Here is a 20,190-nt window from a genome sequence, read left to right on the forward strand (position 1 = left end):
AGGTCAACACAAGCAGAGAAAACACAAAATTGTAAAATCACATTGACCACTTAAAGGGGAACTCATACCTGCCAACTTTTGAAATCAGAAAAACCTAGTAGCCAGGGTCCAGGGGCCGCAGGCCCCGGTAGGTCCAGGACAAAGTCCTGGTGGGGGGTTCAGGCTTCGCCCCCCGACGCAAAATGATTATTAGCATTCAGACAGGTTAAAATGTTGCTAAAACCATCACTTTTCTATCAGTCACAGTGACTTTTCAAAACAAAAATATTACAGCAAAAATCATATGGGTTGATTGACATGTTTATTCTGTAAGCTAACTTCAATAGTTTGACATTATTTTGACAGTTAATGCCAGTTATCCTATGATTGTAAATGTATTCAAAATCTTTTGACATTAACTTTATATGTTGAAACTTTCAACAACTTGAAAGAATAAGATTTTTGAGAGTATTTGGTTCAAATTACACAATATAAATAAGACATGTCATTATTGATATTGCAGACATTATTGTAACAAGAAACTTCAGGTCGAAATTTTGGTTTATGAAAGAAATATAAATAAATATAAATATAAAACTTCATGACGACATTTTTCAAATTAATAAAGAGTAATAGAATAGTATGATAGTTATATGTTACTTGTTTTGAACATGTTATCGTTATCACAAATAAAAAGATATACTGTACACAGAAATTATTTTTGATTTGATTTATTGTTTATGTAATAAAAGATTTACTTAAAATGTTATGTTTTGTGAGTTTTTTTATGCTACGAACTGTACTTACCGGCGATGTAAACCGAAGGAGACATTTCCGTAATGAAAGCTGCAACACCCTTTTTAGATCCCATCATCACTGCAGCATTATCGGCAGCAAAGCAAACCAAATTCTGCCAAGGAATTTCGTTTGAGTCAATTTCTTCCGCGAGTATTTTGTAAATGTTTTCGCCTGTGGAAGCCGTATTGCATTCCCTCAAAGACAGAAGTACTGACAATACTTTTCCAATGTCGTCATCGAAATATCCAACACAAATGGGGTACAGTTTTACATCGTCATCATCGGTGCTGCCGTCAGTCGACATGCTAAATGGTTCCGTCTTCATGACATCGGCGATACTTTTTGAGGATTCTGTTCCAAGACACTGAATAATGTTTGATGTTTTGGTTCGACCACATCCATATTTTTTGGCGATTTTCGAGTCGGGAAACATTTTCCGAAATAACTGTCCCATGTGATCAGCCAGTCCATGCTCAATTATTGCCTCCGTAAATAAAACTTCGGCATTTATCACATCCAAAGAATCTGTTTGGGCGACGAAAAACGTTGAAAGTTTTCCACTTGTACCGCTAGCAACGGCATTAGACTTGTGTTTTTTTGTCCCAACGTGGTCTTTTACATCGCTAATTCCTCCGTGTCCGATCGAAAAATCTTGTCTGCACAAGGTGCAATTCGCGTAGTTTTCACCCTTTTTGGAACGGATAATTATTCCCGGATAGGCTTTTGAATATTCTTCACGGAATGACTGCAGTTTTCTTTTCGGTTTAAGACTCGTTTGCCATTTTTCTCCGGCTGATTCCATGATCGTTCGCTCGTTTGGAAACAATGGCAACTGGTGCCTCGTGCTTGGCAGCGGTGCTATAAATAGCCTCGCGCATGGCATTCGGAATGGCTCGATAGGAAGTTACGGGAAGCAGTGTCGATTGTCATTGTTGTTACGCGATTTCGTGAATAAAACTTTTTTTTTAAATTAATGAAAAACCGTATTTTTTATCACTGCAACCGTAACCCGGCATAGGTTGATGAAAACCGTACTAATTACGGGAAAACCGGAGTAGTTGGCAGGTATGGGAACTGCACCTTTTTGGAATGTTGCTTATCGTTCACAATCTTTATGAGAGACAGCGTAGTAACACATCGGCGTGCTACGGTATTAGCCGTAAAATCTAACTACGGCAAAAGATAAGCTGGCTTCTACGTCAGCACGAAACGGGTTTGAGTTTGTAATGCGATAAGCCCCTAATCTATACTGAGTGAAGAACATGAACAAACATATTACAGTATCTGTAAAGTATTATTTTATGTTTTGTTTGTAAAGTGTGGCTCACTTCATGGACAGTTGTCTGTTTGGTCCAGCTGGCCGTGGACGTTTCCTGTTGATTTAAGGGTAATCACTCCATTTATGTCCAAATAGCTTGGCTCCAAGTTCCACATTTTGCAGCTTCGAGTCACTTTCACCTCACTCCATCGGCGTAGTTCTGGCAACGATTAAAATGACCAAAATACAGTAAATATTGTACATATTACATATTGTTATGAAGGTGTCTGTTACTACATTATATATATACTTGCAGTGTGTATATTGTACATATTACATATTGTTATGAAGGTGTCTGTTACTACATTATATATATACTTGCAGTGTGTATATTGTACATATTACATATTGTTATGAAGGTGTCTGTTACTACATTTTATATATATACTTGCAGTGTGTATATTGTACATATTACATATTGTTATGAAGGTGTCTGTTACTACATTATATATATATACTTGCAGTGTGTATATTGTACATATTACATATTGTTATGAAGGTGTCTGTTACTACATTATATATATACTTGCAGTGTGTATATTGTACATATTACATATTGTTATGAATCTGTATGTTACTACATTATATATATACTTGCAGTGTGTATATTGTACATATTACATATTATTATGAAGGTGTCTGTTACTACATTATATATATACTTGCAGTGTGTATATTGTACATATTACATATTGTTATGAAGGTGTCTGTTACTACATTATATATATACTTGCAGTGTGTATATTGTACATATTACATATTGTTATGAAGGTGTCTGTTACTACATTATATATATATATACTTGCAGTGTGTATATTGTACATATTACATATTGTTATGAAGGTGTCTGTCACTACATTATACTGTATATATACTTGCAGTGTGTATATTGTACATATTATTATGAAGGTGTCTATTAATACATTATATATATACTTGCAGTGTGTATATTGTACATATTACATATTGTTATGAAGGTGTCTATTCTACATTATATATATACTTGCAGTGTGTATATGTATATTGTACATATTACATATTGTTATGAAGTTGTCTGTTACTACATTATATATATACTTGCAGTGTGTATATTGTACATATTATTATGAAGGTGTATATTACTACATTATATATATACTTGCAGTGTGTATATTGTACATATTACATATTGTTATGAAGGTGTCTGTTACTACATTATATATATAATTGCAGTGTGTATATTGTGCATATTACATATTGTTATGAAGGTGTCTGTTACTACATTATATATATACTTGCAGTGTGTATATTGTACATATTACATATTGTTATGAAGGTGTCTGTTACTACATTATATATATACTTGCAGTGTGTATATTGTACATATTATTATGAAGGTGTATATTACTACGTTATATATATACTTGCAGTGCGTATATTGTACATATTACATATTGTTATGAAGGTGTCTGTTACTACATTATATATATACTTGCAGTGTGTATATTGTACATATTATTATGAAGGTGTATATTACTACATTATATATATACTTGCAGTGTGTATATTGTACATATTACATATTGTTATGAATCTGTATGTTACTACATTATATATATACTTGCAGTGTGTATATTGTACATATTACATATTGTTATGAAGGTGTCTGTTACTACATTATATATATATACTTGCAGTGTGTATATTGTACATATTACATCTTGTTATGAAGGTGTCTGTTACTACATTAAACATATACTTGCAGTGTGTATATTGTACATATTACATATTGTTATGAAGGTGTCTGTTACTACATTATATATATACTTGCAGTGTGTATATTGTACATATTATTATGAAGGTGTATATTACTACATTATATATATACTTGCAGTGTGTATATTGTACATATTACATATTGTTATGAATCTGTATGTTACTACATTATATATATATACTTGCAGTGTGTATATTGTACATATTACATATTGTTATGAAGGTGTCTGTTGTTGTTGAGTGTCGGTGCTGTCTAGAGCTCGGCAGACTAACCGTGTAATACTCTTCCATATCAGTAGGTGGCAGCCAGTAGCTAATTGCTTTGTAGATGTCGGAAACAGCGGGAGGCAGTGTGCAGGTAAAAAGGTGTCTAATGCCTAAACCAAAAATAAACAAAAGGTGAGTGCCCCTAAGAAAATGCATTGAAGCTTAGGGAAGGCTATGCGGAACAAATCTAAAACTGAACTGGCTACAAAGTAAACAAAAACAGAATGCTGGACGACAGCAAAGACTTACTGCGGAGTAAAGACGGGGTCCACAAAGTACATCCGAACATGACATGACAATCAACAATGCCCCCACAAAGAAGGATAAAAACAACTGAAATATTCTTGATTGCTAAAACAAAGTAGATGCGGGAAATATCGCTCAAAGGAAGACATGAAACTTCTACAGGAAAATATCAAAAAAAATAGGAGTGCAAGACAAGAAGTAAAACACTACACACAGGAAAACACCAAATAAGTCAGGGTGTGATGTGACAGGTGGTGACAGTACACCTAAAGGTTGAAAAACACTGACATAGTGGATTATGGTAAATACTGAATTTTACGGACTGAAGGAATGGAGCCGGCTGTCCAAAGGCTCTCACCAGATCGTCATGGTGTCCCTGGGAAGAGCGAGACAAAGAGGAAATGCATATTTAATCAGAATGTTACCGAGCCTCGCAGCCTCTTACGTAACCGCTGGAGGTCCAGAAGTCAAGACGCTTTTATTTCCATCGCAGCAAATACCGGTAGGTATCATTTATTCCTTCCACCCGTAAGGTCTTCTTGCACAAGCTGGATGGAGCAGCCTGTGGGCGGCCAGCCAGTTTGTGCCCCCGGCAGCTTGGAGAGACAAGAAGCTGCAGACGTTTGAACGCATGAAGCAGCAAGCAAAGGCAGCTAAATACTGCTAAGGACTACAAACAGGTCTGAACTGGAACTGAACTGGATACAAAGTAAACAACAGAATGCTGGACGACAGCAAAGACTTAAGTGAGGGTTAAGGCTGCCCTTTGTGACCCATTCTGTTCGTAACTTTTATGGACAGAATTTCTAGGCGCAGTCAAGGCGTTGAGGGGATCTGGTTTGGTGGCTGCAGGATTAGGTCTCTGCTTTTTAAACATGATGTGGTCCTGATGGCTTCATCTGGCCAGGATCTTCAGCTCTCACTGGATCGGTTCGCAGCCGAGTGTGAAGCGACTGGGATGAGAATCAGCACCTCCAAGTCCGAGTCAATGGTTCTCACCCGGGATAGGGTGGAGTGCCATCTCCGGGTTGGGGAAGAGACCCTTCCCCAAGTGGAGGAGTTCAAGTATCTCGGAGTCTTGTTCACGAGTGAGGGAAGAGTGGATGGTGAGATCGACAGGCGGCATCTTCAGTAATGCGGACGCTGTATCGATCCGTTGTGGTGAAGAAGGAGCTGAGCCGGAAGGCAAAGCTCTCAATTTACCGGTCGATCTACGTTCCCATCCTCACCTATGGTCATGATCTTTGGGTTATGACCAAAAGGACAAGATCACTGGTACAAATGAGTTTCCTCCGCCGGGTGGTGGGTCTCTCCCTTAGAGATAGGGTGAGAAGCTCTGTCATCAAGGCAGCTAAATACGGCTAAGGACTACAAACAGGTCCGCACTGCCGGTAGTAAGTGAACTGGAACTGAACTGGCTACAAAGTAAACACAACAGAATGCTGGACGACAGCAAAGACTTAAGTGAGGGTTAAGGCTGCCCTTTGTCACCCATTCTGTTCAGAACTTTCATGGACAGAATTTCTAGGCGCAGTCAGGGCATTGAGGGGATCTGGTTTGGTGGCTGCAGGATTAGGTCTCTGCTTTTTAAACATGATGTGGTCCTGATGGCTTCATCTGGCCAGGATCTTCAGCTCTCACTGGATCGGTTCGCAGCCGAGTGTGAAGCGACTGGGATGGGAATCAGCACCTCCAAGTCCGAGTCAATGGTTCTCACCCGGGATAGGGTGGAGTGCCATCTCCGGGTTGGGGAAGAGACCCTGCCCCAAGTGGAGGAGTTCAAGTACCTCGGAGTCTTGTTCACGAGTGAGGGAATAGTGGATGGTGAGATCGACAGGCGGCATCTTCAGTAATGCGGACGCTGTATCGATCCGTTGTGGTGAAGAAGGAGCTGAGCCGGAAGGCAAAGCTCTCAATTTACCGGTCGATCTACGTTCCCATCCTCACCTATGGTCATGATCTTTGGGTTATGACCGAAAGGACAAGATCACGGGTACAAATGAGTTTCCTCCGCCGGGTGGCGGGTCTCTCCCTTAGAGATAGGGTGAGAAGCTCTGTCATCAAGGCAGCTAAATACTGCTAAGGACTACAAACAGGTCCGCATTGCCGGCAGTAAGTGAACTGGAACTGAACTGGCTACAAAGTAAACACAACAGAATGCTGGACGACAGCAAAGACTTAAGTGAGGGTTAAGGCTGCCCTTTGTCACCCATTCTGTTCGTAACTTTTATGGACATAATTTCTAGGCGCAGTCAGGGCGTTGAGGGGATCCGGTTTGGTGGCTGCAGGATTAGGTCTCGGCTTTTTGCAGATGATGTGGTCCTGATGGCTTCATCTGGCCAGGATCTTCGGCTCTCGCTGGATCGGTTCGCAGCCAAGTGTGAAGCGACTGGGATGGGAATCAGCACCTCCAAGTCCGAGTCCATGGTTCTCACCCGGGATAGGGTGGAGTGCCATCTCCGGGTTGGGGAAGAGACCCTGCCCCAAGTGGAGGAGTTCAAGTACCTCGGAGTCTTGTTCACGAGTGAGGGGAGAGTGGATGGTGAGATGAACAGGCGGATCGGTGCGGCGTCTTCAGTAATGCGGACGCTGTATCGATCCGTTGTGGTGAAGAAGGAGCTGAGCCGGAAGGCAAAGCTCTCAATTTACCGGTCGATCTACGTTCCCATCCTCACCTATGGTCATGAGCTTTGGGTTATGACCGAAAGGACAAGATCACGGGTACAAGCGGCCCAAATGAGTTTCCTCCGCCGGGTGGCGGGGCTCTCCCTTAGAGATAGGGTGAGAAGCTCTGTCATCCGGGAGGAGCTCAAAATAAAGCCGCTGCTCCACCACATTGAGAGGAGCCAGATGAGGTGGTTCGGGCATCTGGTCAGGATGCCACCCGAGCGCCTCCCTAAGGAGGTGTTTAGGGCATGTCCGACCGGTAGGAGGCCACGAGGAAGACCCAGGACACGTTGGGAAGACTATGTCTCCCGGCTGGCCTGGGAACGCCTCGGGATCCCCCGGGAGGAGCTGGACGAAGTGGCTGGGGAGAGGGAAGTCTGGGCTTCCCTGCTTAGGCTGCTGCCCCCGCGACCCGACCTCGGATAAGCGGAAGAAGATGGATGGATGGATGGATTTATCAAAGCTTTGTATCTATTTTATGAAGGAATGTAGTTAATCGTAGAACTGGCACCAAATGTTATTTAAAAAGTATTGATTTTGAATTGAATGGAATAAACAGCTCTGAAAATTTTTTATATTACTTACAAGAAAACTGGTTTTGTTTAATCAATTTCTACCCAAACATTCAGAGAAGTATCCAACACTTCTCTTTTCTAAAGTAAATCGGTACATCAGATATGATCATCTACATCAGTGGTGCCCAACCACCGGGCCGCACAAGAAAAAAAATAAAAATAATTATTTTATTTTATTTTATTATTATTAAATCAACATAAAAAACACAAGATACACTTACCCAAAAAACCTCCCTCCCCCATTTACACTCATTCGCACAAAAGGGTTGTTTCTTTGTTATTAATATTTCTGGTTCCTACATTATATATCAATATATATCAATACAGTCTGCAGGGATACAGTCCGTAAGCACACATGATTGTATTTTTTTATGAAAAAAAAAATAAATAAATATATATATATATATATATATATATATATATATATGGCTGGACAGGACAGATAAAAAAAAAAAATAAATAAATTAAAAAAATAAATAAATACAAAATAAATAAAATAAATACAAAAAAAAAAATATATATATATATATATATATATATATATATATAAAAATATATATATATATAAATATATATATATATTTTTTACCGATTAAGAATTAATAAATAAAATTCATGATTCATTCGAAAATTGTTTTTGTTTTTTTTAAACTCCTACTAAATGATACATACTGCACACTAACGATTTCACTGTGTCAATAAAAAAATAATCGTTTTGCATACTAAAAAAACAGATGACAGCAATCACAGAAGTGTGTTGTTCAGCCTTATGGCCGTGGGTGGAAAGGACCTGTAGCGCTCCTTCCTGCACTGTGGATGTATCAGTCTAATGCACTGTGGATGTAACAGTCTAATGCACTGTGGATGTATCAGTCTAATGCACTGTGGATGTAACAGTCTAATGCACTGTGGATGTAACAGTCTAATGCACGTGGATGTATCAGTCTAGTACACTGTGGATGTATCAGTCTAATGCACTGTGGATGTATCAATCTAATGCACTGTGGATGTATCAGTCTAATGCACTGTGGATGTATCAGTCTAATGCACTGTGGATATAACAGTCTAATGCACTGTGGATGTAACAGTCTAATGCACTGTGGATGTAACAGTCTAATGCACTGTGTATGTAAAAGTCTGATGCAGTGGATGTGACAGTCTAATGCACTGTGGATGTATCAGTCTAATGCACTGTGGGTGTAACAGACTAAAGCACTGTGGATGTAACAGTCTAATGCACTGTGGATGTATCAGTCTAATGCACTGTGGATGTAACAGTCTAATGCACTGTGGATGTAACAGTCTAATGCACTGTGGATGTAACAGTCTAATGCACTGTGGATGTATCAGTCTAATGCACTGTGGATGTTAAAGTCTGATGCAGTGGATGTGACAGTCTAATGCACTGTGGATGTATCAGTCTAATGCACTGTTGATGTAACAGTCTAATGCACTGTGGATGTATCAGTCTAATGCACTGTGGATGTATCAGTCTAATGCACTGTGGGTGTAACAGACTAAAGCACTGTGGATGCATCAGTCTAAAGCACTGTGGATGTAACAGTCTAATGCACTGTGGATGTAACAGTCTAATGCACTGTGGATGTATCAGTCTAATGCACTGTGGATGTATCAGTCTAATACACTGTGGATGTATCAGTCTAATGCACTGTGGATGTATCAGTCTAATGCACTGTGGGTGTAACAGACTAATGCACTGTGGATGTCAGACTAATGCACGGTGGATGTAACAGTCTAATGCACTGTGGATGTATCAGTCTAATGCACTGTGGGTGTAACAGACTAAAGCACTGTGGATGCATCAGTCTAAAGCACTGTGGATGTAACAGTCTAATGCACTGTGGATGTAACAGTCTAGTGCTGAAGGACATGTCTGGGTGTAGCGTATATAACGTGCAGTTTATGGAGTGTGCATTGCATGTACCGTATTTTCCGCACTATTAGCCGCACCTAAAAACCACAAATTTACTCAAAAGCTGACAGTGCGCCTTATAACCCGGTGCGCTTTATATATGGATTAATATTAAGATTCATTTTCATAAAGTTTCGGTCTCGCAACTACGGTAAACAGCCGCCATCTTTTTTCCCCGTAGAAGAGGAAGTGCTTCTTCTTCTACGCAAGCAACCGCCAAGGTAAGCACCCGCCCCCATAGAACAGGAAGCGCTTCTTCTTCTACTGTAAGCAACCACCCGCCCGCGTAGAAGAAGAAGAAGAAGCGCGCGGATATTACGTTTCATTTCCTTTGTGTGTTTACATCTGTAAAGACCACAAAAAGGCTCCTACTAAGCGACAGGTTTCCGGTTCATGAAAAGACGCAATCTCTCCATCCGCACACGGACTACTATTTCACAGCAACTGCCTAAAGACTTTCAAGAAAAGCTGGCTACTTTCCGTGCATATTGTAAAAACAAGATAGCTGAAAAAAAGATCCGGCCAGAGAACATTATCAACATGGACGAGGTTCCACTGACTTTTGATATTCCTGTGAACCGCACTGTGGATACAACGGGAGCACGTACGGTGAATATTCGCACCACAGGGAATGAGAAGTCATCCTTCACTGTGGTTCTAGCTTGCCATGCTAATGGCCAGAAACTTCCACCCATGGTGATATTCAAAAGGAAGACCTTGCCAAAAGAGACCTTTCCAGCCGGCGTCATCATAAAAGCTAACTCGAAGGGATGGATGAGGAAAAGATGAGCGAGTGGTTAAGGTAAGTTTACGCGAAGAGGCCGGGTGGCTTTTTTCACGCAGCTCCGTCCATGTTGATATACGACTCCATGCGCGCCCACATCACGCTGGTTTTTAATATATTATTAAAGTTTGACTGACCTATCTGACGGTTTTTTTGACATTCCTTTAGCGCAGTTAGATGCGGCTTATAACACGGGGCGGCTTATAGGTGGACAAAGTTTTGAAATATGCCGTTCATTGAAGGCGCGGCTTATAACCCAGGGCGCCTTATGGTGCGGAAAATACGGTACAGTGATGTATGCGGTGCGCGGCGTATGTAATGTAGTGTGTCCTCCTCCTGTCCCCAGACTGGAAGAGTGGAATGTCAGTGCCTATCGACATCGCCATCGCCTACCTAATCCAGGGCAGCTTCTACGGCCACTCCATCTACGCCACCGTCTACATGGACGCCTGGAGGAAGGACTCCGCCGTCATGGTGGTGCATCACATCATCACGCTGGCGCTCATCTGCTTCTCCTACGCCTTCAGGTACTTCCGGTCTCTTGTCCCCCTGTCCAACGTACACCTGCCTACCCGCTCACACGCTCCATGCGTGGCAGGTATCACAACGTGGGCATCCTGGTCTTGTTCCTGCACGACATCAACGACATCCAGCTGGAGTTCACCAAGCTCAACGTCTACCTGAAGTCCAGAGGCGGAGGATACTACCTGCTCAACGACGTGCTGTCCAACATGGGCTCCGTCAGCTTCAGCATCACCTGGTGGGGGCGCCACACACACACACACACACACACACACACACACACACACACACACACACACACACACACACACACACACACACATTCTTGTATTTCTGACCTTCTTGAGACCTATGAAAAATGCCTGCCTCTACACCCTTTCTAGATATATAAAGAAGTGTATTTACAACATTAATAATATATACATACTATGCAAATATAAAAAAATATAAGCTTTTAGTTAATTTTTTTTTGTTTGCAATTGGTTTTTAATCTTCATTATTTACTTCAAGTTATTACAGTATGTCTCTATTTACATATTTATGAAAATGTTTTAATTAATTGTGGCCAAAGGGGACGCATTTGAAATTCTTACACACACTTGTTATTACATATGTTGACCAGAGGGGGAGCACTTTTAAAAGCGACACATATAGATATATATAATAACACATCAACGTATATATATGTCTTAATAAGGTTATCCAAAAAATAGTGCTCGATACCGTAGTAGAGCGCAATATATGTATGTGTGGGGAAAAAAAATCACAAGACTACTTCATCTCTACAGGCCTGTTTCATGAGGGGTTCCCTCAATCATCAGGAGATTTTCATGGAAGCATTCACATACCATGGTTTATATAGGGCACAGAGTGGGTGGGTACAGGCTGGCGTAGGGGCGTGGCGGTTGGCTCATGTGTTACCTAGGAGGTGTTTCCGTCTGTGGCGGCATGCTGATACAATTTCGCTGGCGCTTGTTGAGGGATGACAGGTCTGGACGGTATATAATAAACAGTTTCTATTTTAAGCATAGGTTGCATCTTTTATTACCATCCGACACGACACTCCAATACGTGCACCGTGACAGCAACCACCCACCCACCACCACGAAAAGAATACCTACCGGAATTAATAAAAGGCTATCGATGCTGTCATCTAGCAAATCTGAATTTGACCAAGCAACCCCCCCCGTACCAAAAAGCACTTGATGAAAGCGGATACAATTTCACCCTCACCTATGAACCCACGCCAGGAAACCAACCAAAAAAGAACAGAAAACGAAACAACATCATCTGGTACAACTCCCCATACAGCAAAAACGTCTCAACTAACATTGGCCACAAATTCCTCACTCTGATTGACAAACACTTCCCCAAAGGCAACACCCTAAGAAAAGTATTCAACAAGAACAACATTAAATTGAGCTACAGCTGTATGAACAATATACGACAAATTATCTCAAACCACAACAAAACAATTGCAAATGAGCCGTCGGCCCCCGGACAGAGCGACTCCAAAACCAACAAAGGCTGCAACTGCCGCAAGAAACCTGATTGCCCTCTCAACGGGGGGTGCTTACAAACATCAGTTGTTTACCAATCTAAGGTAACACGCAAGGACATTAACACATCCGACACATATGTAGGATTAACCGAGGGAGAGTTTAAAACCAGATGGAACAATCACAAGGCTTCTTTCAGGAACCAAAACCTGCGGAATACCACAGAACTCAGCAAACACATTTGGGACCTCAAAGACAATAATGTTGAATATTCAATAACATGGCAAATTCTTGCATCCAGCACACCTTACAATAGTGGTAATAAAAGATGCAACCTATGCTTGAAAGAGAAACTGTTTATTATTTACCGTCCAGACCTGTCATCCCTCAACAAGCGCAGCGAAATTTGTATCAGCATGCCGCCACAGACGGAAACACCTCCTAGGTAACACATGAGCCAATCACCACGCCCCTACGCCAGCCTGTACCTACCCACTCTGTGCCCTATATAAACCATGGTATGTGAATGCTTCCATTAAAATCTCCTGATGATTGAGGGAACCCCTCATGAAACAGGCCTGTAGAGATGAAGTAGTCTTGTGATTTTTTTCCCCACACATACATATATATATATATACAGTGGGGCAAAAAAGTATTTAGTCAGCCACCGATTGTGCAAGTTCTCCCACTTAAAATGATGACAGAGGTCTGTAATTTTCATCATAGGTACACTTCAACTGTGAGAGACAGAATGTGAAAAAAAAATCCAGGAATTCACATTGTAGGAATTTTAAAGAATTTATTTGTAAATTATGGTGGAAAATAAGTATTTGGTCACTTCAAACAAGGAAGATCTCTGGCTCTCACAGACCTGTAACTTCTTCTTTAAGAAACTCTTCTGTCCTCCACTCGTTACCTGTATTAATGGCACCTGTTTGAACTTGTTATCTGTATAAAAAACACCTGTCCACAGCCTCAAACAGTCAGACTCCAAACTCCACTATGGCCAAGACCAAAGAGCTGTCGAAGGACACCAGGAAAAGAATTGTAGACCTGCACCAGACTGTGAAGAGTGAATCTACAATAGGCAAGCAGCTTGGTGTGAAAAAATCAACTGTGGGAGCAATTATCAGAAAATGGAAGACATACAAGACCACTGATAATCTCCCTCGATCTGGGGCTCCACGCAAGATCTCATCCCGTGGGGTCAAAATGATCATCAGAACGGTGAGCAAAAATCCCAGAACCACACGGGGGGACCTGGTGAATGACCTGCAGAGAGCTGGGACCAAAGTAACAAAGGTTACCATCAGTAACACACTACGCCGACAGGGAATCAAATCCTGCAGTGCCAGACGTGTCCCCCTGCTTAAGCCAGTGCATGTCCAGGCCCGTCTGAAGTTTGCCAGAGAGCACATGGATGATTGGGAGAATGTCATGTGGTCAGATGAAACCAAAATAGAACTTTTTGGTATAAACTCAACTCGTTGTGTTTGGAGGAAGAAGAATACTGAGTTGCATTCCAAGAACACCATACCTACTGTGAAGCATGGGCGTGGAAACATCATGCTTTGGGGCTGTTTTTCTGCTAAGGGGACAGGCCGACTGATCCGTGTTAAGGAAAGAATGAATGGGGCCATGTATCGTGAGATTTTGAGCCAAAACCTCCTTTCATCAGTGAGAGCTTTGAAGATGAAACGTGGCTGGGTCTTCCAGCATGACAATGATCCCAAACACAACGCCCGGGCAACGAAGGAGTGGCTCCGTAAGAAGCATTTGAAAGTCCTGGAGTGGCCTAGCCAGTCTCCAGACCTCAACCCCATAGAAAATCTGTGGAGGGAGTTGAAAGTCTGTGTTGCTCGGCGACAGCCCCAAAACATCACTGCTCTCGAGAAGATCTGCATGGAGGAATGGGCCAAAATACCAGCTACTGTGTGTGCAAACCTGGTAAAGACCTATAGTAATCGTTTGACCTCTGTTATTGCCAACAAAGGTTATATTACAAAGTATTGAGTTGAATTTTTGTTATTGACCAAATACTTATTTGCCACCATAATTTACAAATAAATTCTTTAAAAATCCTACAATGTGAATTCCTGGATTTTTTTTTTCCACATTCTGTCTCTCACAGTTGAAGTGTACCTATGATGAAAATTACAGACCTCTGTCATCATTTTAAGTGGGAGAACTTGCACAATCGTGGCTGACTAAATACTTTTTTGCCCCACTGTATATATATATATATATATATATGTGTGTGTGTATATATATTATTTTGGGGGCGGGGGGTTTGTTGCAATTTCTTTTTTTTAAAGAATTAATTTATGGATTAAAAACATTGTACAACTATTAATATTATTGATGCTGTTTCTTTTAATACTTATTTGTTTTATCTTAATTGCTTTGTTAATATCTAAGCTAAGTATTGTAAAACTGGGATTGGGTTGAAGTTGAGATTGCGGAATTTTCTTTGATCAAATTCATTAATATTTTGTTATTTTTGTAAACAACATTTTAAAAAAAGACGTATTTTCGGCCAACACTGCGTGCATAAGTCGTACGTATGCAGCCCAGAGGAGATTTGGTATGGAACCTGGAACCTGTTTCAAAAATGTTTTTTTGATAGTTTGTTGACCAAATAAAATATTATATAATTTGTATACCAAATAATATATTACGAGAACTGTGTTGAATGGAGAATTGATTCTGAATGGAATGGTCACTCCAAGAATGGGAATGTAATAGAATTGTGAGGTGCCCAAAGAGTCCCACCTCAAGTAGATAGCCTGTACAGTACTGCCATCTGCTGTCTTGGAAGTGCAACTGCACGCCAAATAGTTTACTACAAACAACTGCTCAGCACACTTGTCACAATCATCTCATTTTTAAACTTTACATCAAACAATTGACATTCATTAACACACAAAAGTACTCAAATTGGTACTGCTGAGTAGCAGTTTCCATTCCCAGTTTTCAGGAATTTGTACAGTATTGGTTCTAATGTGGACGGTACCCAACCCTGATCACACGGTCTGTCTCTGTCCCCTTTAGGTTCTGGTTCCGTCTCTACTGGTTCCCGCTAAAAGTTCTGTATGCCACCTGCGTGTCCAGCCTGCAGTCGGTCCCCAACATTCCTTTCTACTTCTTCTTCAACACGCTGCTCCTCGCCCTGCTGCTCATGAACATCTACTGGTTCCTGGTGAGCACACACACATTCTTGTATTTCTTACCTTGCCTGAGACCTGAGAACAAACCTACCTCTTTAGAACCACCCTTTCTAGATATATAAAGATGTGTATTTACAACATTAATAATATATACATACTATGCAAATATTCATTATTTTTTTTATAATAGATTTTTAATCTTCATGATTTACTTCAAGTTATTACAGTATGTCTCTATTAGAGATGCGCGGATAGGCAATTTATTTCATCCGCAACCGCATCAGAAAGTCGTCTACCATCCGCCATCCACCCGATGTAACGTTTGATCAGACCTGCACCCGCCCGCCATCCGCCCGTTGTTATATATCTAATATAGACGATGCAAGGCATTAGTGAGGCATACCTGCCAACTACTCCGGTTTTCCCGTAATTCGTACGGTTTTCATCAACCTATTCCGGGTTACGGTTGCAGTGATAAAAAATACGGTTTTTCATTAATTTAAAAAAAAAAAAAAGGTGAAAACTACGCGAATTGCACCTTGTGCAGACAAGATTTTTCGATCGGACACGGAGGAATTAGCGATGTAAAAGACCACGTTGGGACAAAAAAACACAAGTCTAATGCCGTTGCTAGCGATACAAGTGGAAAACTTTCAACGTTTTTCGTCGCCCAAACAGATTCTTTGGATGTGATAAATGCCGAAGTTTTATTTACGGAGGCAATAATTGAGCATGGACTTCCAATCGCACTGGCTGATCACATGGGACAGTTAAATGTTTGTAATGCAACCTTTAAAAATCATTACGCGGTGATCGCGGTCCCAAAAATAAACTTTTCTTGCATGATAATGTCCAGAAAAACTCGCTTTATATTACTATAGAGTCCTTTTAACGAATGAGTTTGATGGTTTATCACAAACCTTAAATGAAAGAAGTCCTTTGTTCTCCTGCACCATGCATGCGCTTTGCTTCGTGTTTGGTGCGCAATCTTGTCGGCTGTATTTCACAGCACGTCTTTGACAACTTGAAGTGGCATAAAACATTTAAAACAAGTCCAAGTTGAAGAAATCTTGTTAAATGTTGACAGCATAACTACCAAAATACAGAAGTATGTCCTTAATATTTTTGCAGTGCTATTTCTGTTGAAAAGTTCAAATAATTACATTAGAGATGTGATGTTAGCTTACAGAATAAACATGTCAATCAACCCATATGATTTTTGCTGTAATATTTTTGTTTTGAAAAGTCACTGTGACTGATAGAAAAGTGATGGTTTTAGCAACATTTTAACCTGTCTGAATGCTAATAATCATTTTGCGTCGGGGGGCGAAGCCCTGAACCCTCCACCAGGACTTTGTCCTGGACCTACCGGGGCCTGCGGCCCTTGGACCCTGGCTACTAGGTTTTTCTGATTTCAAAAGTTGGCAGGTATGGTGAGGTTATAAAGCTTTTGCCTGTTAAAGAAAGGAGACTGATCCAATGCAGCACAGACATTCGCGTGCCACGCTGTCACGACCCAGACGCACACCAGTGCGCAATCATATGGGAGCCGCGCTGAGCACACCTCCAAGCGCGTCTCGCTGCCGGTGACGGCCGGGTATGGGCCCGACGCTCCAGCGCCATCCATTTTCAGGGCTAGTTGATTCGGCAGGTGGGTTGTTTCACACTCCTTAGCGGGTTCCGACTTCCATGGCCACCGTCCTGCTCTCTATATCAACCAGGGTGAGCCCCACCCCTTTCGTGAGCGCACTGCGCGCGGAGTGACCCCTGTTACGAGCCCCCGGCCACGGGGGTGGCGGGCAGGTAAGCTGCTTACCTGCTGCGCGTGACGCCGGCCGCGGCGAAGGTGGACGAGGCGGGGTGTCGGTGCGGTGGTGACCCTGGACGTGCGTCGGGCCCTTCTCGCGGATCGCCTCAGCTACGGCTCCCGGTGGGGCCCTCTCGGGGGAAGGGGCCTCGGTCCCGGACCCCGGCGAGGCGTCCCTTCTCCGCTCCGTAAAAGTTCTTTTTTTTCTTCTGTTGTGGCATATGCTGCAGGTGCCTGCTCGTTTTTCGTATGTGGGTAACAACATTTAACTATGTATATATATTTCCCAATTGGTTTAACTGCCACCCGCCTGAATCTATTTAAAATCTAATTTTTTTTTTATTTCAATCGCCCGCCCCGCCCCGACCCGCGGATAAAATCTAATTTTTTTTAATTTCATCCGCCCGATCCGCGGATAATCCGCGGACTCCGCGGTTGTGCCCGCAAACCGCGCATCTCTAGTCTCTATATACATATTTATTTATTTATTTTTTTAATTTTGGCCAAAGGGGCGCATTTCAATTTCTTACACACACTTGTTATTTCATATGTTGACCAGAGGTGGAGCACTGCACATTTCTTACACACACTTGTTATTTCATATGTTGACCAGAGGTGGAGCACTTCACATTTCTTACACACACTTGTTATTTCATATGTTGACCAGAGGTGGAGCACTTCACATTTCTTACACACACTTGTTATTTCATATGTTGACCAGAGGTGGAGCACTTCACATTACTTACACACACTTGTTATTTCATAAGTTGACCAGAGGTGGAGCACTTCACATTTCTTACACACACTTGTTATTTCATATGTTGACCAGAGGTGGAGCACTTCACATTTCTTACACACACTTGTTATTTCATATGTTGACCAGAGGTGGAGCACTTCACATTTCTTACACACACTTGTTATTCCATATGTTGACCAGAGGTGGAGCACTTCACATTTCTTACACACACTTGTTATTTCAGATGTTGACCAGAGGTGGAGCACTTCACATTTCTTACACACACTTGTTATTTCATATGTTGACCAGAGGTGGAGCACTTCACATTTCTTACACACACTTGTTATTTCATATGTTGACCAGCGGTGGAGCACTTCACATTTCTTACACACACTTGTTATTTCATATGTTGACCAGAGGTGGAGCACTTCACATTTCTTACACACACTTGTTATTTCATATGTTGACCAGAGGTGGAGCACTTCACATTTCTTACACACATTTGTTATTTCATATGTTGACCAGAGGTGGAGCACTTCACATTTCTTACACACACTTGTTATTTCATATGTTGACCAGAGGTGGAGCACTTCACATTTCTTACACACACTTGTTATTTCATATGTTGACCAGAGGTGGAGCACTTCACATTTCTTACACACACTTGTTATTTCATATGTTGACCAGAGGTGGAGCACTTCACATTTCTTACACACACTTGTTATTTCATACGTTGACCAGAGGTGGAGCACTTCACATTTCTTACACACACTTGTTATTCCATATGTTGACCAGAGGTGGAGCACTTCACATTTCTTACACACACTTGTTATTTCATATGTTGACCAGAGGTGGAGCACTTCACATTTCTTACACACACTTGTTATTTCATATGTTGACCAGAGGTGGAGCACTTCACATTTCTTACACACACTTGTTATTTCATATGTTCACCAGAGGTGGAGCACTTCACATTTCTTACACACACTTGTTATTTCATATGTTGACCAGAGGTGGGAGCACTTCACATTACTTACACACACTTGTTATTTCATATGTTGACCAGAGGTGGAGCACTTCACATTTCTTACACACACTTGTTATTTCATATGTTGACCAGAGGTGGAGCACTTCACATTTCTTACACACACTTGTTATTTCATATGTTGACCAGAGGTGGAGCACTTCACATTTCTTACACACACTTGTTATTTCATATGTTGACCAGAGGTGGAGCACTTCACATTTCTTACACACACTTGTTATTTCATATGTTGACCAGAGGTGGAGCACTTCACATTTCTTACACACACTTGTTATTTCATACGTTGACCACTTCACATTTCTTACACACACTTGTTATTTCATATGTTGACCAGAGGTGGGAGCACTTCACATTACTTACACACACTTGTTATTTCATATGTTGACCAGAGGTGGAGCACTTCACATTTCTTACACACACTTGTTATTTCATATGTTGACCAGAGGTGGAGCACTTCACATTTCTTACACACACTTGTTATTTCATATGTTGACCAGAGGTGGAGCACTTCACATTTCTTACACACACACTTGTTATTTCATACGTTGACCAGAGGTGGAGCACTTCACATTTCTTACACACACTTGTTATTTCATATGTTGACCAGAGGTGGAGCACTTCACATTTCTTACACACACACTTGTTATTTCATATGTTGACCAGAGGTGGAGCACTTCACATTTCTTACACACACTTGTTATTTCATATGTTGACCAGAGGTGGAGCATTTCACATTTCTTACACACACTTGTTATTTCATATGTTGACCAGAGGTGGGAGCACTTCACATTTCTTACACACACTTGTTATTTCATATGTTGACCAGAGGTGGAGCACTTCACATTTCTTACACACACTTGTTATTTCATATGTTGACCAGAGGTGGAGCACTTCACATTTCTTACACACACTTGTTATTTCATATGTTGACCAGAGGTGGAGCACTTCACATGTCTTACACACACTTGTTATTTCATATGTTGACCAGAGGTGGAGCACTTCACATTTCTTACACACACTTGTTATTTCATATGTTGACCAGAGGTGGAGCACTTCACATTACTTACACACACTTGTTATTTCATAAGTTGA

The 20,190-nt window shown here is 41.2% G+C and overlaps 1 protein-coding gene across 1 annotated transcript in view; it reads left to right on the forward strand.

Moving 5' to 3' along the window:
- Positions 1–20,190, forward strand: part of cers1 (ceramide synthase 1) — a 130,122-nt gene that overhangs the window by 97,232 nt on the left and 12,700 nt on the right. The window contains exons 3-5 of the mRNA XM_061976224.2: positions 10,669–10,849; positions 10,921–11,082; positions 15,395–15,542. Coding sequence (XP_061832208.1) covers positions 10,669–10,849; positions 10,921–11,082; positions 15,395–15,542 — 491 coding nt within the window. The remainder of the gene's footprint in view (positions 1–10,668; positions 10,850–10,920; positions 11,083–15,394; positions 15,543–20,190) is intronic.

This window comes from Nerophis lumbriciformis, linkage group LG14, assembly GCF_033978685.3.
Source record: "Nerophis lumbriciformis linkage group LG14, RoL_Nlum_v2.1, whole genome shotgun sequence".
In the NCBI taxonomy this organism is placed as follows: Eukaryota; Metazoa; Chordata; class Actinopteri; order Syngnathiformes; family Syngnathidae; genus Nerophis; species Nerophis lumbriciformis.